The following is a 22273-nucleotide window of genomic DNA, read 5'->3' on the forward strand; positions in this document are numbered from 1 at the left end:
CTTCCGCTCCAGGAAACAGGGCAGGCTTTGCCCCCATCCGTTCCCTGTCCCCTCACCCCACCCCCTTCTTCACTGGGAGAAGCACAGGGCGGCGGGATCCTGGTGAACAGGAAGTGAGAACCGGCTTCTGGTCCGAGGCCTGGAGAGAATTCAGGCCTGGGTCTGCTCAGGACAGGACCAGTTTTCTGTGTCCTGCTTTCCAGGTTTCCTCTGGGGGGTGAGGGGGAGCTATTCTGTCACTCTCTGTCCCACTTCCTCCCCGAGCCCCGGCCCAGCCCAGTGATCGGGGAACACACAGACCATGGGCCTTCCACCTCTCCTTGGTTGCTTCCTCCCCACTAGGGATCCTCAAGGTGGGGTGTGGGCTACATGCCACTGGGAGTACAGGGAGAAAACCCTAGAACTCCTGGAGGTGGTTCTTTTTCATCTCATCCTTTGTTTTATTCATATTTTTGGTGTAAGTTTTACAGGAGATATTCCATATTTGTAAAGTGATGCTTGTGTTTAATTGATAAAATAGATGCAGTTTGGGAGGATTGCGCTCAAACAGATTTTACCAACAGGAATATGCAGTCAACATTTGGGCAAGCGGGGATCAGCAAACTTTTCCTGTAAAGAGCCAGATAGTAAATATTTTAGGCTTTATGGGCCGAAGGGCCTCTGTCGAAGCTTCTCAGCTCTGCAATGAAAGCAAACCATAGGTAATGGGGAAATGACTGGTGAGACTGTGTTCCAGTAAAACTTTATTTCTGGACACTGAAATTTGGTCATAGAAATTTCACATGTTACCAATCTTATTCCTCTTAATTCTCCCCCCAGTCCCCCATCCCCATCCTCCAAACATTACAAAATGTAGAAACCATTCTTAGCTCGCAGGCCGTGAGCAAACAGACTGCAGGCCCGTGGACCAGAGTTTGCCAACCTCTGCTCTAGATCACTGGTTCTCAAACTTGAGCCTGCTTCAGACTCACCTGGGGGAATCCAGGTGTCCCCCCCACAAAAAAAAAAAGAAAGAAAGAAGGAGAGAGAGAGAAAGAAAGAAAGAAAGAAAAAAAAAAAGTGCATATTCCAAAACCCCAGCCCTGATTTTGTAGATTCTATAGAAGGTCCTGGAACCTGCATTCTAACAAGCAGCTCAGGTGGGAGCAGACAGTCTGAAGACCAGATCTTAAGAACGCAGCTCTGGGTCCTGGTGTGTTCAGTTCAGCCAGCCCTTGCTGAGGACCCTGGGGTGTGTGGCTTCTCTAGGCCTCTTTTTGCCTATTTTTGGAACCTGAGGAGAGAAGGAACTCATCTTCTAGATACCAACCCACGCTCAAGGGAGGGCCTGGCATTTCTTTGCCCTGCAGGCTAGGGTCCTCAGCGGAACTCTGCGAGGTCATGCCCACAAGAGGCAGAGTCGCCTGCTGGTTAAGAGCACAGTCTCTGGAGTCTCCGTGAGCATGGGTAACTCATGCTGCTTGTCGGTGCCTTAGTTTCCTTCTTGTCTGTTAAATGGCGACTATACTGTACCCCCTTGTAAGTGCTGTCAAGGTAAAACGAGCGTGTGATGCAGAACACCTAGCACAGTACCTGGCACCTTGTAGGTGCTCAATTAAACAGGAGTTGCTGCTTTTGCTGCTGTGGACCAGTGTGAAAGCAGGGTAGCCCTAGCCCCTGCCACAGGCACAGAAAAATGACCATTTGTCTGGTGCTTTAGTTTACGTGGCCCTTTTACATCCATTATCTCATTGCATCCTTCAGCAACCCCTGTAAAGTGGAAATGGAGGTGTAGCAAGGTTAAGTGCTTGTTCAGGGGCACATAGCTGGTACACTCCCAACAAGAACCCAGCTCTCTTTGTCTGGAGACCTCCAGGAGTCTCTCCCGTCCCAGGATCTTGAGTGGCAGTGGAAGGGGAGCTTTGGTTGGTTTGCTGTGGGTCCTTCACCCAGCACTTTCTGCCCCCGCAGATAAAATACCACGAAGAGTTTGAGAAGAGCCGCATGGGCCCCAGTGGGGGTGAGGGCCTGGAGCAGGAGCGCCGGGATCCCCAGGACACTGGCTATCGGCGGCCCCAGGAACAGCAGCCTCACCACATCCCAACCAGCGCCCCAGGTGAGCGTGAGGCCTGTGCGGGCAGAGGACCTGAGGCCAGGCTGGCTACAGGGTGGGGAGGAGGTGAGAGGGAAGCCTCGTGTACACACACACACACACACCCAGGTCCCATCCCTCCCGAGGGCACAAGCACCAGGGTCAGGGCCCGTTCTGGGCTCCCAGCGCCATGGGGGGAGACGCAGCCCCTGCTGCAGAATTCGCGGCACCAGCAAATGTGCACACAGAGACAGAAGCCTTTGAGCAGCGTGGCGGTTGAGTGAGGTGATGGGCGGTGGAAATACATGGCATGGGCTTCGTGGAAGAAGGGAGCGGGCTGGCTTTGGCAAGACAGTTTCTGAGCCCGTCTCCTGCCGGCTTCCAGTTTACCAGCAGCCCCAGCAGCAGCAGGCAGCCCAGTCCTATGGTGGCTACAAGGAGCCTGCAGCCCCGGTCTCCATACAGCGCAGTGCCCCAGGCGGGGGCGGGGTGAGTAGCCCTGGCTGCGGGGAGAGGAGGTGTGGGAGGTGAGTGGGCCTAGGGGACACTTCCTGGACGTAATTCTTGGACTTTCCTTAGAAAACCCACCCAGGAGGCCTGGCCTCCCCTGACCTTTGACCCCAGCTCCCTTGCCATCTGCAGGTAATAGGGGTCTCAGGCCCTCGAGCAGAAAGGAAGTGTGGTGTAGGGGGCAGATTGGGACCCTGTGTTCCAGCCATAGCTGTACATTGGGCGAGTCTCGTCCACCCAGCTCCCGGCCCACGTTTCCTTACTCCAGCTCCCTGGGAGCACACAAAGCACCTTGCTGCTTGGGGCCTTCCAGACTGGGCCCTGCTCCCCAGTCTCCATGACGACGACCTGCCAGGTCCTTCAGATCTCAGCTTGCCCCTGCCTCTGAGGCACCCTCCCAAACCACCCCGTGTCGAGTGGGTCTCCCCTGACGTGTCTGTCCTTCCGCCCCACTGGTTTCCTTCAGAGCACTTGTTCCACCTTAAAACAGTTCTCTGGGTTTGTCATCTTCTGACTGTGACCCCCCCTGGACTTGACGCTTCATGTGGGCAGGGCAGCGTCGCTTTGGTTCACCTACTCTGAGCCAGGCACAAAGCGGTCAGTCATCAACTTAGTGAATAAATTAACGAGCAAAGTGGGAGGTGGGGTGGAATCAGGCTTACCAGCCCTCAGACTTGAAGTTCGGTCTGTAAGTCCTGCTACTTATCCCAGTGACGGTGCAGCCAAGCTCAGCTCCTCTGTGCCAGGTGCCTTGGACTTCAAAGTAGCTCCTGTAGAAGCAGGAGGGACAATACTCCGAGAAATAAAGTAGCTTGAGATAAGTGGCCTGCTCGGGCCTCAGGCTCTGACCACACAAACGAGGGAATGACTGTCAGTGCTATCTGGGGTGTCAGGTGGGCTGGAGAGGTCATGTGAAGGATAAAGTTCCAGATAGACCAGCCAGTCCTTCCAGTACTCACTGAGCCTGTTCTGGACTGAAGGGATTTGGCTCTGAATAAAAGTCCACCTTCCTGCCCTCTTGAAGTTTACATTCCAGTCGGGAGACAAACACGAAAGCCAACAGACAAGTAGGTATGTAACAAAAGGTCAGAGATAAGCTGTGAAGAAAAAGACAGCCGAATGAGGAGGGGAGAGAACAGCAAAGTTCTCAGTAAAGTAAAGGAACGAGTGGCGGAGGAGAACAGCAATTGCAAAGGTCCTGAGGCAGGAATGTTCTAGGAAAGTGCAAGGATCAGCAGGAAGGCCAAGGTGACCAGAGAGGGGAAGAGGGTAGGGAATGAGGTCTGATCATGCAGGGACTTGTAGGCCATAGGAAGGCCTTTGTGACTGGTGAGCTGGGCAGAGTAAGGGGTTTGACTTGTGTTTTTAAAAGATGGCTCTAGCAGCTGCGTTGAAAAGCAGCAATAGAAGGTTGAGGGCGGGAGCAGGGAGATGAGTTAGGCGGCTATTGCAGGATGCAGGCTTAGATGTGGTGACTTGGCCCAAGAGATTAAAGGCAGAGTTGGTGATAAGAGACCGAGGTCACTTCAGTCATTTCTTGAGGGTTATGATCTCTTATTCCATAGCCTTCGGGGCTGATGAAGCTGGTTTCTGCTGCAGGGGGTGGGGAGTTTGAAATTTCATGCTAAAGAGGATAGGGGGCCTCTGAAGGATTTAAAGCCAGGGAGTAACATCCTCAGGTTTGCATTTTGGAAAGTTCCCCCGAGATCACAATAGATGAACAGTTGGAGGAGGCAGACCAGAGGCTGGAAACAGAAGGTCTGAGCAGGGGTCCTGGTGGTGGGGCGGGGCAGTGGGGCCAGATCCCGGAGGTTTCCAATGGGCTTGTCGGACCCACACTGATCCCAGAGCCTGGCCTGGGGCCGTAAAGCCTGAGCTGACCCCCGAAGACAAGTCGATGTCAAGGGCAGTGAGGGTCAGAGGACGTTAGAATCTTGCCTACTTCCAAGGTCACAGCTAGAGTTCATGTGTTTTTACTGGACATTTCCTAGAGCTGGGGCTTAAGCACAAGACTTTGGCTGAGGTTGGAAGGTGGGACCTGACAGATATGTCTTGTGTCACCTGGAGGTTTTTCTCACAGGAATTGGTCTTTATTCTGAATTTGGGAACCAGATTCATCAACAGCTTCAAAAAAAGAAGTAAGGCTGGTGCTTATAATAACACAGATAGGGACTTCCCCGGCAGTCCAGTGGTTAAGATTCCGAGCTTCCACTGCAGGGGGCACGGGTTCGATCTCTAGTCGGGGAACTAAGATCCCGCATGCCACACGGGGCGGCCAAAAGAAAAAAAAAAAAAATGCAGATAATAGAGCACAGGACATCTCATATTTTTAACCTCTACCCGGCATGGTGTCCATTACTGCGTTCCTGTTCCGAGAGACAGGGCAGAACTATTGTAACCTCCATCCCTGTTTGTGCCTGGCCCTTAGTAGACGCCAGATGCATTATTAAAAAGGTGGTTGCTCTCAGAAAATGAGACACAGAGGTGAGAAAATTCATGGCAGAGCCCAGCCCTTCCGTGTCTCCCAGCTCCTGGTCCACTCTGCTCTGGGGTCCCAGACACTTAGGCACCCCTGACTAATCGCGCCCCGACCCCTGCAGAAGCGGTACCGCGCCGTGTACGACTACAGTGCCGCCGACGAGGACGAGGTCTCCTTCCAGGACGGGGACACCATCGTCAACGTGCAGCAGATCGACGACGGCTGGATGTACGGGACCGTGGAGCGCACCGGCGACACGGGGATGCTGCCGGCCAACTACGTGGAGGCCATCTGAGCCCGCCGGGCACCGCCCGCCCCTTCCGTCTTCAGTGCATTCCACAGCATCGCATCCGTCCTGGGCGTGACCTGTCCACCCTTTGGTGTCTCTGTTTTTTAAAATCTGCAACAGCTTGTTTATTCTCCCCCTCTTCCAGCTTCTTTTGCCAACCGAAGCCTTGTTCTGCCACTTTCGCGGCTCCTTCCTCTGGCAGGTTTTCCCCTTGACCAACTTCTTGAGTTTCTCTCTGGATGGAACAGGTGTGGACCGCTCTGGGGGAAGCCGAGGCCCGTGGGGCTGGTCGGGGGGGGCGACCCGTCAGCTCCCAGGCCTCTGCCTTCTCACTTTTCTGCCCCCTCAGCCCCTCCTGCCCACCTCCTCACACACCCAAACATTCCAGGCTGGGGTGAGCCCCAGACCCCCAGGACTCCCAGGGCGGCCGGGAGTTGCTTCACACACTCCCAGGAGTGGGACCCACCTCCCTTGGGACCCGTCCCCCCCACCCCGGGATGGGGACGGGAGTGGAGAGGTTGCTGCCGTCGTGCAGGGACCAGAGGGCTTTGCCTCTGCTTCTCAAAGATGGGGCTGCCAGCCCTCCAGGGGGGCTCCCTCACCCCCCTCTCCCCCCTCTCCCCAGCTCAAGGACAACAGAGGAGGGTGAAGTTCCTGCTTTGGGATTCATTCATCCCTCCCGACACGGTTCCTTTTCACACTGTGATTTTGCTCTGCTGCCCACCCGAGCCTGGTGTGGGCAAGCAGCTCCCCAGGAAGCTCGTCTTGGGTCCGGTTCTCGCCTTTCTTACTTTAGGGACAGCTGCAGGAAGGAGGGGAACGGGGTGTTCTCTCCGCAGCCCTTTTCCCTCACCCCCACCCGGGTCTCCAGGGTCCCTGGCTTGCCTCCTTGTGAAGGGTGGGGCAAGGAAGCCTCGGGCCTCTCGCCCGTGCAGCCCAGCCTCCCGCGAGATCTAGTTAGGCCGCTTCTCGCCACGCCTCCTGGCAAGGTGTCTGCAGGCCTTCCGTGGCCTCCCCGCCTCCCCGCTTCCCGCCCGACCCCAGCTGGACTGTGCGAAACCACAGGACCCTCTGTATCTCCAGGACTTTGTCGCGGGGGAAGGAGCGAGTGTCTGCAGGTGTCCGTGACAGGCGAGGGTGAGTGTGAGCGTGAGAGAAGCGGGCGGGGTGCGGGCTGTGTGTGTGGAGCTGTCCTCCCCGATATTTTCCTCAAAACCCACAGTGAGAGGGGAGGACGCTGGGGGAGAGAAATTCCTTATGTTTTCTTTGGAGTGAAAAAGCCCTCCTTCTATTCCCGAATGGAGGAGAAGCCCACCTACCCCCTTTCCAATGTGCCAGGCAGAAGTAAGGGGGGGGTTGCTTGGTGGGGGAGGGGTGGGGGGAAGGCTTTGTGGCTCCAGGCATATTCTCTCCCCCATCTCTGTGTCCTGGGCCGCAGAATAGGGGGTGTCCGTGACAGGCGAGGGTGAGTGTGAGCGTGAGAGAAGCGGGCGGGGTGCGGGCTGTGTGTGTGGAGCTGTCCTCCCCGATATTTTCCTCAAAACCCACAGTGAGAGGGGAGGACGCTGGGGGAGAGAAATTCCTTATGTTTTCTTTGGAGTGAAAAAGCCCTCCTTCTATTCCCGAATGGAGGAGAAGCCCACCTACCCCCTTTCCAATGTGCCAGGCAGAAGTAAGGGGGAGGGGGGTGTGTGCTTGGTGGGGGAGGGGGGGGAAGGCTTTGTGGCTCCAGGCATATTCTGTCCCCCATCTCTGTGTCCTGGGCCGCAGAATAGGGGGCCAGGGGACCCTGTGTCACCCGCACTGTCTCCCCGCTCCCCACCCCCCTGCCCAGGCTAGCTCCCCATTTACTTAAAGCCTCCTTGAAGCAGAGGGAGAGGGTCCCAGGGCTACAAAACTGGAAGTACAGACCCAGGATGAGGAAGGGAAAGATGGTGCTATCTCCAAGTCCCTTCTCTTGCTCGTTGGTGGCTGTGACGACCCTTACCTGGCTTTATTCATCTCTGGGCTTTCTTGTCACCCTTCTGGGTCTCCCCCTGCCATCTTCACCCCGCTGAGTCCGCTGACTCGGGCCCCACAGGTTGACATCTTTGCATCCTTGTGCCCTGCAGGCATATTTAGCATCAAGTCCTCACTGCTTGTGAGTTGACTTGGGAATATTTACCCCAAATCAGAGGCTTGAGCCCCTGCCTGACCAATCCCTTTCCCCGCTTGGCCAGAGCCAAGGTGAAGGCAGGTGGAGTGTCTTATATTGGACAATTTGGGGGATGAGGGAGGCAGAGAGGGAACAATTTTGGGAGCCTTGAGGCAGTCGCTGGTCCATTTTGTTTCCTCTTGATCTCAAAGCACAATGTGGATTCTGGGACCAAAGGTCAGAGACACATCCTGTTGGAGAACCTGCGGTTGGCAGGGTAGTGAGAGGGTGGGAGGAGGACCTGGGGGAGCAAGAAGTAGCCTCTTTTCACTCGGCTTAAATTTCCTTCCAAAACAAGGCAAGGCAGCCGCTGGGATCCTGCTGCCAGCCTCTACTCCTTCCATCCTAAAAATAGGGGATCTTTTCTTACACACCCCCAGAGAGAGGAGGGACTGTCACACTGGTGCTGAGGGACCCAGGGGCTGCTGGGAGTCCTTATTCCTTTCCAGAACCATCCATCCCTAGAAGAGCACAGAACCTGAGGGCTGGGCCGAGTCCCTGGTCTTTTCTTACATTTCACAGGTTTTTTAGCTGATCTAATCCCAGGAAAGCAAAGCTAGAATGTGAATATAACTTTAGTGGACCAATAATAAAATGCAAGAAGCCCAATGGTGAGAAAAGTGAATTCTCTCAATATTGCTTCCTGTTTTCTTCCTCATGTCCCTCCAGGGAAAATTACTTTATTGCTTAATTTCTACCTTTTCCCCCTCACATATGCACTTCTGGGCCTTTTTTTTTTTTAATAGCTGGAAAAACAAAATACCACCCCACAGACCTGTATTTAAAAAGAAACAGAAATGACCATGTGAAATTTGCATCTGTCCAAACATTTCATCTGTGTGTGTGTGTGTGTGTGTGTGTGTGTGTGTGTGTGTGTGTGTGTGGAGCCGTCCGTTCATCTTTTTATATGGGGTGGTTGTCTTTCCTTGGTCTGTTTTGGTCCCCTCCCTCTTGGGCTTGTGCTTGGGATCAAATCTTTCTGGGCTGTTATGATTTTGAACATTTGACTTGGACCACAAGTGACTCTTTCTCCTGGTGACTCAAATAAAAGTATAATTTTTACCTGCAGACTTGGTTATCTCTCTGGCTCTGAGGTGCTGCTGTGTGTGTGTCCCGTCTGATTGGGGGGCATTGGCCCATCACCCTCCTGGGAGCTCTGCTGCCCTTCAGGGGGAGAATGACCAGCCTGGAAGCTGTCACCACCCTGGGAGGAAGGGAGCAGTGGTGTGTCTGCTCTGACGGGGGCCTTGGCACCTACTTCCTCCTTGTGAAGAACTCCTCACCGGCTGGCTCCTGGCTACATCCCTTTGCCCAGCTTGGTGACACTCCCAGAAGCTTCTTTGAGCTCCCACATTCTCGTCTTAACTGTTTTACTTCCTTTGTTCTGCACCCACCTGTCTCCCCACTAGCCAGTGCGCTGTCAAGGCAGGTAATGGGGCTAATTCATCTTTCCAACCCCGCTGCCTGCCCAGGGCTGGGCACATAGCTGCTCAGCAAATGTTTGCTGAATTAATGAATGAGCTCAGCTTGGGGGTGGGGGCAGTTTGGGCTCTGCCTGACACAAAGGAGGAACTCAGCACGTGTTTGAGGAATGAAATGACAGATGGCCTGGGACAGTCTGCAGTGGGATGACATGGATGAAGCCATCCACAAGGTGCTCTGGCAACCCGAAGCAGCACTCACGATGTCTGATGAATGGATGTTAAACACACATTTTTTTCCCTTCGACATTATCACCAGCTCTGTGAGAGAAGTAACTACTGTGATGTCCATCTTACAGATGGGGTTCACTGAAGCCCAGAAATGCAGAAGCGTTTGGTGGGAGTCACACAGCTGGTGGCAGGCCTGGAGGTGTTAGGACCCCAGTGTGATGCTCCCAGCCTCCCGCCATGACCTTGCCACATGCCCTTTGCCCCTCTCCCGGCAGTATCTCCCATGCTCCATCCTTTGCTCCAGGTGCCCTGGGTCTGACCTCTGACCAGGCATGGCAGCCAGCTTCCCCTCTTCTGCAGGGTTGGGAAAGGGACGGTGGTAGAGAAGGAATCCAGATGCTTCAGCCCCAGCGCGGGCCCACCAGTCAGGCTTTGTGGAGAGGAGCGTTGCCCACTCGGGCGCAGAATTAAGGCTTTCCCTGGCTTCCGGGTAGCAGCGGGCTGGAGAGGAAAGGCCTTTCCCCAGAGTAAGCCTTTGTCATTAGGGGATGAGGCGGCTGCCAGGCTGCAGCAGTGTAGGGAGTGGTGAGGCAGCACCCGGTAGGATAATTAAAGTCAGTACTGACACCTGCTCCCCTTCCGAAGGCGCAGGCTGCCTAATATTGCCCCGATAGCGGGGAATGAGTTGGCAACTCTTGTCTCCGTTGGCCTGCACCCTGTTGTCTGTGGAGCCTCTTCTCCCCAGGAGGCTTCAATCACCTCCAGAGTGATTTCAGGGACAGTCTGCTTGGGAGGGAACCAGCGCCAAGTCTCCACTCCCTAACAGCTCTGTTCCCTGCCCGCTGGAACCCATGCGAGGAGTTTCTGGACCCCCTTCTAGAAATGACCTAAGTTCCTGAGGCTTAGCATGATGAAGGGGTTGCTAATGCCCTCATCCTGGGTCCTGCAAAAGAACTAGCTGCAGTGGAGCCAAGGACACTAGGCCTCAGAGGTGACACAGGGAGTTTTTGTTTTTTTTTTAAATTTAGTAGGAAATAAGACAAAAGGCATAAAACTTCCATAAGACATAACTGACTACCCGCCACCCAGCTTAAACTATAAAACACCAATTCTCCTTTCCCCTCAGAAGAAGCCACCTGAAGAATAGGAAAAAGAATATATATATGTATAACTGAGTCACTTTGCTGTACAGCAGAAATTAACACAACATAGTGAATCAACTGTACTTCAATTAAAAAAAAGTCACTTGAGTTGCATTTCTAGACACCTACTGCAGAGGGATGGGCCTAACCGAGAGTTCTTTAGTGCCCTCTCTGGGTATAACGCTGCAATGAGTTCTGAAGAGGACGTAAGAGGGACAAGGATGTGGGAAATGACCACGAAGAGATAAGGAATCAATGGAGGAGAGACCTCTGGGGCTCACACTGTAATCGGAGGGATCTGAGCAACACGCATCGCAAACCGAGCAGTGCAGGTGGGGCTGAGGGGGCATTTCAGACGAACAGGGTGGGCCAGTCTGGAGCGAGAGAAGAACGTGGACCCTGGAGTGGACAAGCCTAGTTTTGAATCTTGGTCTCTGCCCTTTCCAGTGAAACATTAGGCAAGTTCCTGACCATCTCTGAGCCTCATCTATAAAAGACTTGTAGGGAGGTTGAAATTACACCACGTGTGCAGTATCTGACACAGTATAGGAATCCCATAAGTGTTAGCTCTATCCCCAGACATGTCATCCGAGACTCACGTGAGAACCTCATCCATGGTCCCTCCAGGACGTGACTTTACAATGTGCCAGTGGCCCACCCAGCTCCCAACCATTATTTTCTGAGCTTATTTGCCAAGGATGATGGGAGGGAAAAAGGAGAAGAAAGGCACTCAGGAGGATTCATTCCTTGGGCACCTGGATACAGATCAGATCTCTTCCTACTTCCATAACATTCAGACTCCATTTAGATACAAAGGGGTAGGATTGGGTTCCTGGGGAGAAATTGAGCCTCTTCACTTCTGCCTGGTCGAAATCGAGCAGTTCCTTGGTTACCCGCTCCCGGGCTTTGTGATTGGTTGGCTGTGGGGTGAGGGGGGAGAGTAAGCTGCTGATGGAGATGCAGCATCCCTTAGTCTCAGGCCCTGGGAGGGGGAGGGGAAAGGAGGGCTGAGCAGTGGAGGGAAGAGGGAGCCATTTCTCTCCTCTGACTCTGCAACCTCCGTGCTCACAGCTCACATTTCTCCGGGACCCAGGGGCCTCCTCGGCCAAGGACTCCACAATGCTGGATATTTTCATCCTGATGTTCTTTGCCATCATAGGTCTGGTCATTCTGTCCTACATTATCTATCTGCTCTAGGGGCCCGCAGCGGCGGCGTGGAGCCTACAGCTCAGGGGGGAAGGATGAAGCTGACTGGCCGAGCATCCTGCTTGCTGACGCACCGGTGGATTGTTGCTTCTGGTCATTATTTCGGGTATTGATTCAAAAACAAAATTACAAGAGATCTTGTTTTCCTATTTTTTTCTCAGGTGCACTGATGTAGCATTTCCCAGACCACTCTGAAACGAATAAGAAATGCCAGCTTCTTTCTTTGAGACCTAATTTAAAGTAACAATTTTAAAAATGAAAAGTAAAGCCCACAATGTGAAGGATTTTTAAGTAGAATGTGTTGGGAGTGGTGTGCATGGTGGGAGAGACTATATTTCCTAGTTTTTTCTTCAAGTTAGGTGCTCAAACTCCAATTTGTCCATTTTCTCCTGGTAATTAAAGGTAAAAAACATCTTTATATGTCAGCAGGGTGGCTTACAATAATGCTTGCATAATTGCATTAATTAATTAACTAGTGACTCATTCTAACTTGAGGATGATATAGCAAATCAAATTTACTTGGGAGTGGGGTTTTGCGGGAGATATCAATTCTTTCCCAGCTGTGGGGTTTGGCGGAGTGGCGAGAAGAACTCCTAATTCTTGTCTTAGTCCATGACCAGTATCGGAAGCTGATACCTTTGCTGCTATTCCCATCTGAGCCTTGCTGTTTCTGGGTTTCCCACAGCTCCTGGACTCCAGTCCAACAAGAAGCCTCTCATCAACAGCAGTCCTGCTGCCCAGCAGACCTCTTCCAGAGCCTTCCGGATATGGTTAACCCCTGTCAAGCAAGGGGCTTTTTGAGCTCAGAGGCAGAGACACTCGGCTGGGACATCAGGAATTCATGGGCATGGCTGGCAGCTGCTGTGGGCGTTTGAGCTGTAGACAGAGGTGTTGAGAACACAGAGAGCTGAAATGTAGACTCATTAAAGTTACTATGGAGAATTGCTCAAAAATTTATTTGATAGCCTTTCCTTAGGTCTAAATGCAACTGCATATTATGCTAAAGTATGTTCTTTCCTTTCTCACACGAGGCGAGGGGGTTCCCTTGTAGGTCCAAGAGCATGTTGTCTGTCTTCATCTATGAAGTAGTCACTTTAGCACTGTCTTTAGAGATTGCACAATCTGGGGTTGTGTGATTTCCCATGTCTCACTCTCTAGAAGGAAGTTGTCATTTGAGTTTTTAAGATTTACCATATCTTCCCCACTCCATACCCATTGTGCTCCAGCTTCTCATTTAAAGAAAGAAACAGTTATATAGTCCTCATTCTTTCTGAATAGCTGAATTATAAATTATTGAAACAAGATGGCTACACTTATCTTACTTGTTATTTGGGAAAAATCTCTTTCTTACCCTCAAATAAATGTTTTTTATATGGTCAAATGTTCCTTTTCTTAAAAACAAAACAAAACAAAATACTTTCAACATATATCTCTGTCCAAGAAGGGTTGAAGAAACCATATATTTGAGGGTCCAGAGTAGACTTGGGCCCCAAATCTGTGGTATCTATTCCTTTGAAAAGTCTGTCTTGATTGTTCTACATTTGATTTTTATTTCTAGCTTAAAAATAAGGAAGGAGAGGGACTTTGCTGGTGGCGCAGTGGTTGGGAATCCTCCTGCCAATGCAGGGGACACGGGTTTGAGCGCTGGTCCGGGAAGATCCCACGTGCCACAGAGCAGCTAAGCCGGTGCACCACAACTACTGAGCCTGCGTGCCTAGAGCCTGTGCTCCACAACAAGAGAAGCCACCACAATGAGAAGCCCGCGCACCCCAACGAAGAGTAGCCCCCGCTCGCCGCAACTAGAGAAAGCCCACGTGCAGCAATGAAGACCCAATGCAGCCAAAAATAAATAAATAAATGAATAAATTTTAAAAAAATAAAATAAACAAGGAGAAAGATTACAATAGTTTTTATTTATAACATTGTGTTCAATTTCCATGTTTTACAAAGAAAGAAAATTGAGGCAGTATATGTCAAAATTAAGATGGAAAACTTTCATTTTAAAATACTGGCCAAGAAAAAAACTGTTCTAGGAGCTTGTCTAGGCAACAAATTATGTGGCCTTCAATAAGTGATTTAACATTCAGGGCTTCAGTTTATTCTGACAAATGTAATGGTTGGACTAGAAAATTGTTAATGTCTCTTTCCATTTCAAAATTCTATAATTCTAGGATGAAAACTACATCTTTGAAAACAGAATTCCCAGGAAGAAACTCTTTAACAGTTTACCAGTAGTCCGCTTTTCTACTCTCCCCAAATGACACTGAATGAAATAATGAAAACAACTTCAAACTTTTTTGGGTACCAACCGCCACATTGTGAGGAGAAAATGAAAATATTTATTTACCCCAAACATATATCAGTGATCATTTGTCTAAGCTGCTTAGGGAATATTAACAAGTACAATACTACATGGTGGTATATAACAAAAAGGGGTAATCTGACATATACTAATTCAAGAAGCATGGCTCTGAACATTAATACATTCAGGGATGATCTTCTGTTTTCTGTGAGTCCGTGATGAAACATTTCCCACTAAAACATTCCTCTTAACTCTTTGGTATAACTTATGTTTCAAACTAAAATTTTGCACTTCAAGTCAAAAGAGCAGCTCTACGTCCTTACCTAGGTAATTAGGGCAAGTGTCAGTATTTTGGAGGGATCCAAGTTACACAGTTAATTATGGTGGTGTAGATCTTTGTGGTATAGTCTCTAACCCAGCTCCCTCTGAAGTCTTATGAGGTCAAGGCTCTTCAGTCTGTATCCATACAAAGTTGAAACAACTAATCAATTCAGTGAAAACAATCAGCCAATTTCAGTTATACACCAGTGATATATACCACTGGTATTGGGCACAATATAAAGACAGAAAGGTACCCTTATTTTCAATTACTTGTGAAATATTATGGTTTTAAAAAATACAGTTACCTTTTGGAAGAAACTTTATGACTTTGTGCCTATATCCATGCTATAATATGCCAGGTTTTTTTTTATTTTTTTAAATATTTATTTATTTGGCTGCATTGGGTCTTAGTTGCGCCATGCAGGATCTCTTTTTTTTTTTTAGTTGCGGCATGCGGAATCCTTTTGTTGCGGCATGTAGGATCTTTAGTTGTGGTACATGGGATCTAGCTCCCTGACCAGGGAACCCAGACCCCCTGCATTGGGAGCATGGGGTCTTAGCCACTGGACCACCAGGGAAGTCCCCATATGCCAGTTTATAACAGAGTTTAACTGTGTTCATTTCGATAAAATTTTCTAAATTTCACATTTAAACTATTTGTATATTGCCATCCTAAAATATAATGAAACACTGAAAAAATTACTTTTGTATCATTATAAAGTTTTGTGTAAACTTTATAAATCTGTGTCATAGGGCAATCCTATAAAAATGAGGATTGTACTTGGCCCACATCAATGTAGTAAAAACATCTCTAAATAATTGCAGATTACTTAGAAAAAAATTAATGTGGCATAATGCTAAGAATCATCATATTAATACCTGCTTTCTTGATTAAAAAAAATAAGGGGTTTGGGTGGAAAAATGATGTATTTTATGTTAGGAAAAAGAGAATATATTTTGGGAAACAGTTAAATAATGGGAAGATAAATGTTACTAAGTTGGAGCCACCTAAAACTCATTGTTTGGGTACTTTATATGGAATCAAATCCAAACTTTGAGTTTGAAACTTGGCATGATGTAATTTATTAAATTTCAGAAAATTTCTTTTCTTTTTTTTTTTAGATGTTGGGGGTAGGAGTTTATTAATTAATTTATTTATCTTTTGCTGTGTTGGGTCTCCGTTTCTGTGCAAGGGCTTTCTCTAGTTGTGGCTCCGGGGCACGAACCCATGTCCCCTGCATTAGCAGGCGGACTCTCAACCACTGCGCCACCACGGAAGACCAATTTATTTATCTTTTGCTGTGTTGGGTCTCCGTTTCTGTGCAAGGGCTTTCTCTAGTTGTGGCTAAGCGGGGGCCACTCTTCATCGCGGTGCGCGGGCCTCTCACTATCGCGGCCTCTCTTGTTGCGGAGCACAGGCTCCAGACGCGCAGGCTCAGGGGTTGTGGCTCACGGGCCTAGTTGCTCCGCCGCATGTGGGATCCTCCCAGACCACGGCTCGAACCCGTGTCTCCTGCATTAGCAGGCAGATTCTCAACCACTGTGCCACCAGGGAAGCCCCTCTTTTCTTTTAAAAGGCTTAAAATTAGCATTGTTCAAACTTCAAAATCCCTTAACAGTGTCATTTTAACTTTAAATTATTAAAAAATAATGGGAGTGTCGCTTAATAAAGGACTTAAACATAGTTGAAGTGGGAAAATTGTCTTTGTAAATTACATGCTTTGGCTTTATCACAGACCAAATGCTTACTAAGCCTAGAATGGCCTCTTCTAAGTTAGTTTTGCTTCCATCTATTTTAAGTAAAAATAAAAGCAAAGTCATATATAAAGGGGGAAACAGAAAAAATCACTGACACAACTTCCATTATAAACTAAAAAAAAAATCTGCTAAGGCAGACATTTTTTAGAATATTTAAGAACTCTGTTCATAGAAATACACTGTAAGATCTTGTAGTCATGGGAAATTGCAGGTAATCCACAATACTTAATCACATATTTTGTTTTTTAAAACTGGTGTTAAACTATGACAATTGTAGTATATTAGCAGCAATCAGAATATTAATTGCTTGGGAATTTGGTCTCTGAATTAAATAACAGAAGAGTATAGAATACTATTCTGCTTATAGATTTATTGTTCAATTTAAGAGTTGTTGCTAGTAAATGAAATTATTTATTTATACACTAAAATATTAAGCATAAAAATATACATAAATATATAGCTAATTGAAACATTATTTTGTATTAAGACATTTAGTTTTTTGATCATGGTAGGGCTATAATTAACAGCTTAAATAAAAATAAGTTCTTCCACAAGAAATAATTTAAAGGAATTACATAGCAAATATTTTATAATAACTATAGATGGAGTATAACCTTTAAAAATTGTGAATCACGGAGCTTCCCTGGTGGCACAGTGGTTGAGAGCCCGCCTGCCGATGCAGGGGACACAGGTTCGTGCCCCGGTCCGGGAAGATCCCACATGCCGCGGAGCGGCTGGTCCCGTGAGCCATGGCCGCTGGGCCTGCGCGTCCGGACCCTGTTCTCTGCAACGGGAGAGGCCACAGCAGTGAGAGGCCCGCGTAACGCAAAAAAAAAAAAAAAAATTGTGAATCACTATATTGTACACCTGTAATTTATATATTATACATCAACTATACTTCACTTTTAAACATTTAATTTTTTAAAATACAAAAAAATTTAAAGGAATTACATGCTCAATGATTTGCATCATGACAAACTCTGAACAAGTTAGCAATGTTTCCAATTTTTTTTTTTTTTTTTTTGATACGCGGGTCTCTCACTGTTGTGGCCTCTCCCATTGTGGAGCACAGGCTCCAGACGCGCAGGCTCAGTGGCCATGGCTCACGGGCCTAGCCGCTCCACGGCATGTGGGATCTTCCCGGACCGGGGCCCGAACCCATGTCCGCTGCATCTCAACCACTGCACCACCAGGGAAGCCCCTCCAATTTTAATTTTATTTTATTAATATGAATAAATAACAAATTAAATAAAATTAGCAAATATTTTAAATATTTAGGTATCAAAGACAGTTCACCAGAAATACAATTCTTTAAAAATAACAATGAATACTTTTCAGTTTTGTGCGCCTTTAAGAAAGCAGTGATCTTAGAATATGTACAATTATTAATTTTTTTAAATTTAAAAGCCTTTCAAGGGCTAAACTAAGTTTTTGTTTTTAAGTCTAGTTACTTGAGGAATTTTCTGGAGTTGTATTTGCTTTCTTGATGAAAAAAAAATGGGTTCTTAGTCCTTTGGCACTTTTTTTTTTTTAACCTAGAGAAGACTGTCCAATACAGCTGTCTTTCAGGTCATCTTTCCTACCTTAGTGATGTCTCAATAAGCCAAGGAGCATATTTCCATCGCCTGATTTCTTACAGGTTTCAGAGCTACCTGCTAGTGGAATTGGTAAAGAAGTCACATTGCTAGTAAGGTGTCCAATAACCAAAGAGATTTTTGTGGTAGCATTGTGTTTTTACCCTTCACAATATTTATTGACATGAAAATTTGTAATCATATAATTGAGTACTATTTACTTAAAGAGGTTAACTCTTGAGGAATCATCACACAAAGAGGCTCATGTTTGCTTTTTACTGATATAAGGTGGTTCTTCCAGTTGCACTTTTTTGCTGGATTCCTCATGCTTGCTCTAATCTCCAAAGGTGAATAATTATCTTGGCAATAAAATCTTTGTTATTAACAGAAGAACTGGAAGCACCAACTAAGCCATGAAGGGATGGATAAAGGTGAAATAAGGTGCCTATTGTTCATGCTATGGGGAGCGGGCCTGATAAACAACTGCTTGAGCTTCCTGAATGCTTGAATGGCTTCCCAAGTACAGTAATGTACTGCCTGCATCATGAAGATGATATAGTTGAGGGGTCAGCAGGGCATGAGAAGGAATTATCCAAAAAAGTATTAACGATACACGTTTTATAGTTTCATAAGGTATGGAGTATTTATCACAAAATATAAACTTCAGTTTCTAAGGAGTGTCATTAGATTGTTATTAGTGCTATTGTGGTGTGGTGTGTGTATTTAGAAACAATCGTAAAAATAAATATAATGATGTGTTGTTGAGCTTGCTTCTAGTGGAAGTAAAAATCATCCTACAAATCAAGGTCAAAGACTGAGGAAATCACTATCAAAAGGGGAAAAAAGTTAGAAGCCCAGGTTAATCTCCTAGTTTAGAAAGACGTACAGGTGAGATAAATTATCTGACCTGTTGGTAGTTTACATCGTTATTTTATGACTGTTCTAGAATGAATTAGAAGTGGACAGTCTCCCAGTGTTTTTAGCCTATTTATTTTGCAAATGCTCCCTTTTTTTGTGGCAATATGACTGCCTCTACCATCACTTAAACATCAATACTAATGATAATATATACTTTTGCAAGTTAATTTCCCACCTTAAAAATTGATTCACACTTTGTTCCTGATGACAAATGTATTTGGCAAAAAACTGCCAAATTGAGGAAACTTCAAATTTGGTCTCAAAGGTTGTTTTATCAATTAATAATTGAATGAAGAATTTGTCAGTTTATTTTTTAGTGGTAGCAAGATGATATCATTTATCTACTGTACCCAAAGAATGAATCAGATTTTCTTATGTTCCAAATTTCTGGGGAGGGTGAGATAATAATCTCACAATTATTAAGAATAATGAAATAAGGAGAGTTTTAAAAACATTAACAGCAGCAGTCATGTCAATTGAAGCTTGTGATGTGATTCACAATCCAGATAAGCAATGTTTTAAATTAAACCATGCTTCTTTTGTAAACCTGCTGAAAATAACTGGTGTGGAGACTTGGATAGTTCAAGGTTTAAGGAGATTTCACAATGCCAAATTTCTTTCTCTAAGGGAATGAAACTTAACATTTATTTAGTACAATATTTAAAATATTCACTATTTATATGAAAAATTTTACTTTTTTCCTTTATTTTTCTATTTTCCCCCATATAATATAATATTCTCAATTTGGAGTCACCAGTGTTTTGACAAAGAAATGGATTAGGCTTTCCAAAGCACATATGGAAAAAAGGGTGAGAGAGGGAAAAGAAAAAGCTAATTAAAGTGTTATTTTTGTATTCTGGTATCTGCCAACTTTTAATCTTTATAATTTAGTTGTGGGTGAATCATTAAATTGAAAAGAAGAAAATGAAACCAGGATAAAAGCAAGAATTTTGTACATAAATATGTAAATACTAAACTCTAGAGAAAAAATTCCTGCCACTGATGGAATTACAGTTGGACAATCCATCAAAGAAAGGCAGTTAATTTCTGACCCTCCAAAAATAGAGGTAAGTCCTTTTGCTACTAAAATATAGTAAAACCTTGTTATCACAATTCATATCTTCTCCACAATTTTCACTTTCTCAATCCTATTAAGATGTGTCATTAGATTGTTATTAGTGGAAGTAAAAATCATCTTTTTGCCAAACTTGAGAATTTCCCACAATTTGTACCCCAAACTTGAGCCCCTCTTGCCAAACTTGAGAATTTCCCACAATTTGTACCCCACTTGCCAAACTTGAGCCCCTCTTGCCAAACTTGAGAATTTCTCACAATTTGTACCCCACTCCTGTGGGTAATTTCCATATCTTCTAGTTTTTCTTCTCTTCCTCAACTCCAGAGGTGAGTTACGTCAAGGGCTTAGGAAAAGAAAAAGTCAGCCTCTGAGAAGTCCAGTGGGAAGGGGTGTGTCCTCAGCAGAAGTAAAGTGATCAAACCCAAGGAGAAGAAAATAGGAGATCCAGGAGGGCTCCAGCATTATTTCAGCTTGTTAGGCACTATTTTTTCTATTTTAATAGGAAGAGTGGCAGTGGCAGAAGCTAGTCAAACTGAAATAGTCCTGGAGCTTCTTGGAATCCATTTACTTGAGTGAAGATAAACCCCATTCTCTCATGGGCTGCTGGAACCATCCATTCTTTCAGTTTCCTTCCAGTCCTATTTTTTAAGATAGGGAGAAAAGCTTTAGGAGCAGAATAGCTACTTTATTTCATTTTATATTTCTCCTTACTTGCAACATTTTACTGTAATCCCCAGGAAAGAATAAAAGATGATTTGATTGTATTAAGACAATATATGGCGGCTTCCCTGGTGGCGCAGTGGTTGAGAATCCACCTGCCGATGCAGGGGACACGGGTTCGTGCCCCGGTCCGGGAAGATCCCACAGGCCGCGGAGCGGCTGGGCCCGTGAGCCATGGCCGCTGAGCCTGCACGTCCGGAGCCTGTGCTCCGCAACGGGAGAGGCCACAACAGTGAGAGGCCCGCGTACCACATAAAAAAAAAAAAAAAAAAAAGACAATATATGCCTTCCTCTATTTATAGACTTTTTTGATTGTCTTAGAGAAGGAAATATATGTGTGTGTGCATGTATGTGTATATACATATATATATACACACGTATGGATATATATGTACACACACACATACTTCCTTTGGTTTTTGATCTGCAAAACATGAAGCAAGGGCTTCCCTGGTGGCGCAGTGGTTGGGAGTCTGCCTGCCAATGCAGGGGATACCGGTTCGAGCCCTGGTCTGGAAAGATCCCACATGCCAGGGAGCAGCTAAGCCCGTGCGCCATAACTGCTGAGACTGCGCTCTACAGCCCGTGAGCCACAACTGCTGAGCCCACATGCCACAACTACTGAAGCCCGCGTGCCTAGAGCCCATGCTCCTCAACAGGAGAGGCTGCCACAGTGAGAGGCCCGTGCACCGCAATGAAGAGTGGCCCCTGCTTGCCACAACTAGAGAGAGCCCGCACGCAGCAACAAGGACCCAACGCAGCCAAAAATAAAGAAATAAAATAAATTTATTAAAAAAAAACATGAAGCAAATAAAATGTTCTTCGTAATCATATGCCAAGAAGGTGGTAAAAAAATGTGATTTATATCTGCACATTCCAAAACATCATACTGCAAATCTTCACAAAACATTCTACGCTATGTTTACACAACCTAAGCAAAGTGAACAGATACACACCATTTAGTGAATTTGGGTCTGTTCTAACTATGCATCAGAATTTTCTCTTGCTTTGAAGACCCACACATACAGGTTGGCTGGCCCCAGATTCTTGAACACTAATGTTCCATTTTAGCTTGGTGTTGGTTTACCAAAATCTAGAGCAGCACAGCTTGTTTTCTAGAGAAATCTTAATACATTCCTGGGTTTGCCTGAAATTTTTATATTAATAATGGTGTAAGCAGTTGCTTCTAAATTTTTATGCAGCTTTTGAATTCTTAGGTTACTTAGGTGATAAAAGTCCCATGGATGCTCTTCTCTGAGTGTGGAAAATTAGCACTCTTCTAATAGTTAGTTCACTGAGTTATTCTCTAAATGCAAGGCTTTCTGAGTATTTAGGTAGAGAGAGTATTCATGGTCAAATACAGGACCTCCTTATGGAAGTTAGCCTGAGCACGCACAAGATGGAACAAATTCAGAAAGCTTCTGTCGTCTTCATCATTGTTTCCTATATGCCACACACAGGAATAGACAGTAGGAAAAAGAAAATGACAGTTAAGTTTCTAAATATATGATTTATTTGAAACATAAGATGTTCCAATTTCCCTAATAATATGTAACAGAAGACTAGTTAGTGATTTTCCCTAAGTCAGACGTTAACCATTCAAATCATGGAATTATATTTAGAGCTCTGAATTAGAATCAGAAGAAAAAGATGCTGGTCCATGCTTTATTGCTTCTAACTTCATGACCTTGGACAAGTCAGGTAATTTCTCTAAGCCTTAGTTTTCTCATCTGTAAAACAGGGTTAATTATCATGTTGGGCACCTAATAAAACTATAAAAATATGTATGTGTAAACTATACAAATAAAGAATATTATGATGATTATGATAGTTGGTTAAGTAAGCAAGTTAAAATTTTTTGCTGTGCAGAATTGAAATTAGTTCCTTTCAGAGCAGAGTCTTCAACTTTATGTTTTCCATTAAAACTAATACCAGGGTTTCCCTGGTGGCGCGGTGGTTGCGCGTCCGCCTGCCGATGCAGGGGAGCCGGGTTCGCGCCCCGGTCTGGGAGGATCCCACATGCCGCGGAGCGGCTGGGCCCGTGAGCCATGGCCGCTGAGCC

General features: G+C 46.4%; 2 protein-coding genes across 2 annotated transcripts in view; one reads left to right on the forward strand and one right to left on the reverse strand.

Annotated features, from left to right (window-relative positions):
* The window catches only part of LASP1 (LIM and SH3 protein 1), a 30105-nt gene extending 24617 nt beyond the window's left edge, over positions 1 to 5488 (forward strand). The window contains exons 4-6 of the mRNA XM_028498388.2: positions 1951 to 2095; positions 2457 to 2560; positions 5182 to 5488. Coding sequence (XP_028354189.1) covers positions 1951 to 2095; positions 2457 to 2560; positions 5182 to 5355 — 423 coding nt within the window. The 3' untranslated portion in view covers positions 5356 to 5488. The remainder of the gene's footprint in view (positions 1 to 1950; positions 2096 to 2456; positions 2561 to 5181) is intronic.
* Positions 5489 to 21541: 16053 nt separating this feature from the next.
* Positions 21542 to 22273, reverse strand: part of FBXO47 (F-box protein 47) — a 17681-nt gene continuing 16949 nt past the window's right edge. Inside the window, 1 exon segment of the mRNA XM_007112561.2 lies at positions 21542 to 21654. Coding sequence (XP_007112623.1) covers positions 21542 to 21654 — 113 coding nt within the window.

Source organism: Physeter macrocephalus, chromosome 14, assembly GCF_002837175.3.
Source record: "Physeter macrocephalus isolate SW-GA chromosome 14, ASM283717v5, whole genome shotgun sequence".
Classification (NCBI taxonomy): Eukaryota; Metazoa; Chordata; class Mammalia; order Artiodactyla; family Physeteridae; genus Physeter; species Physeter macrocephalus.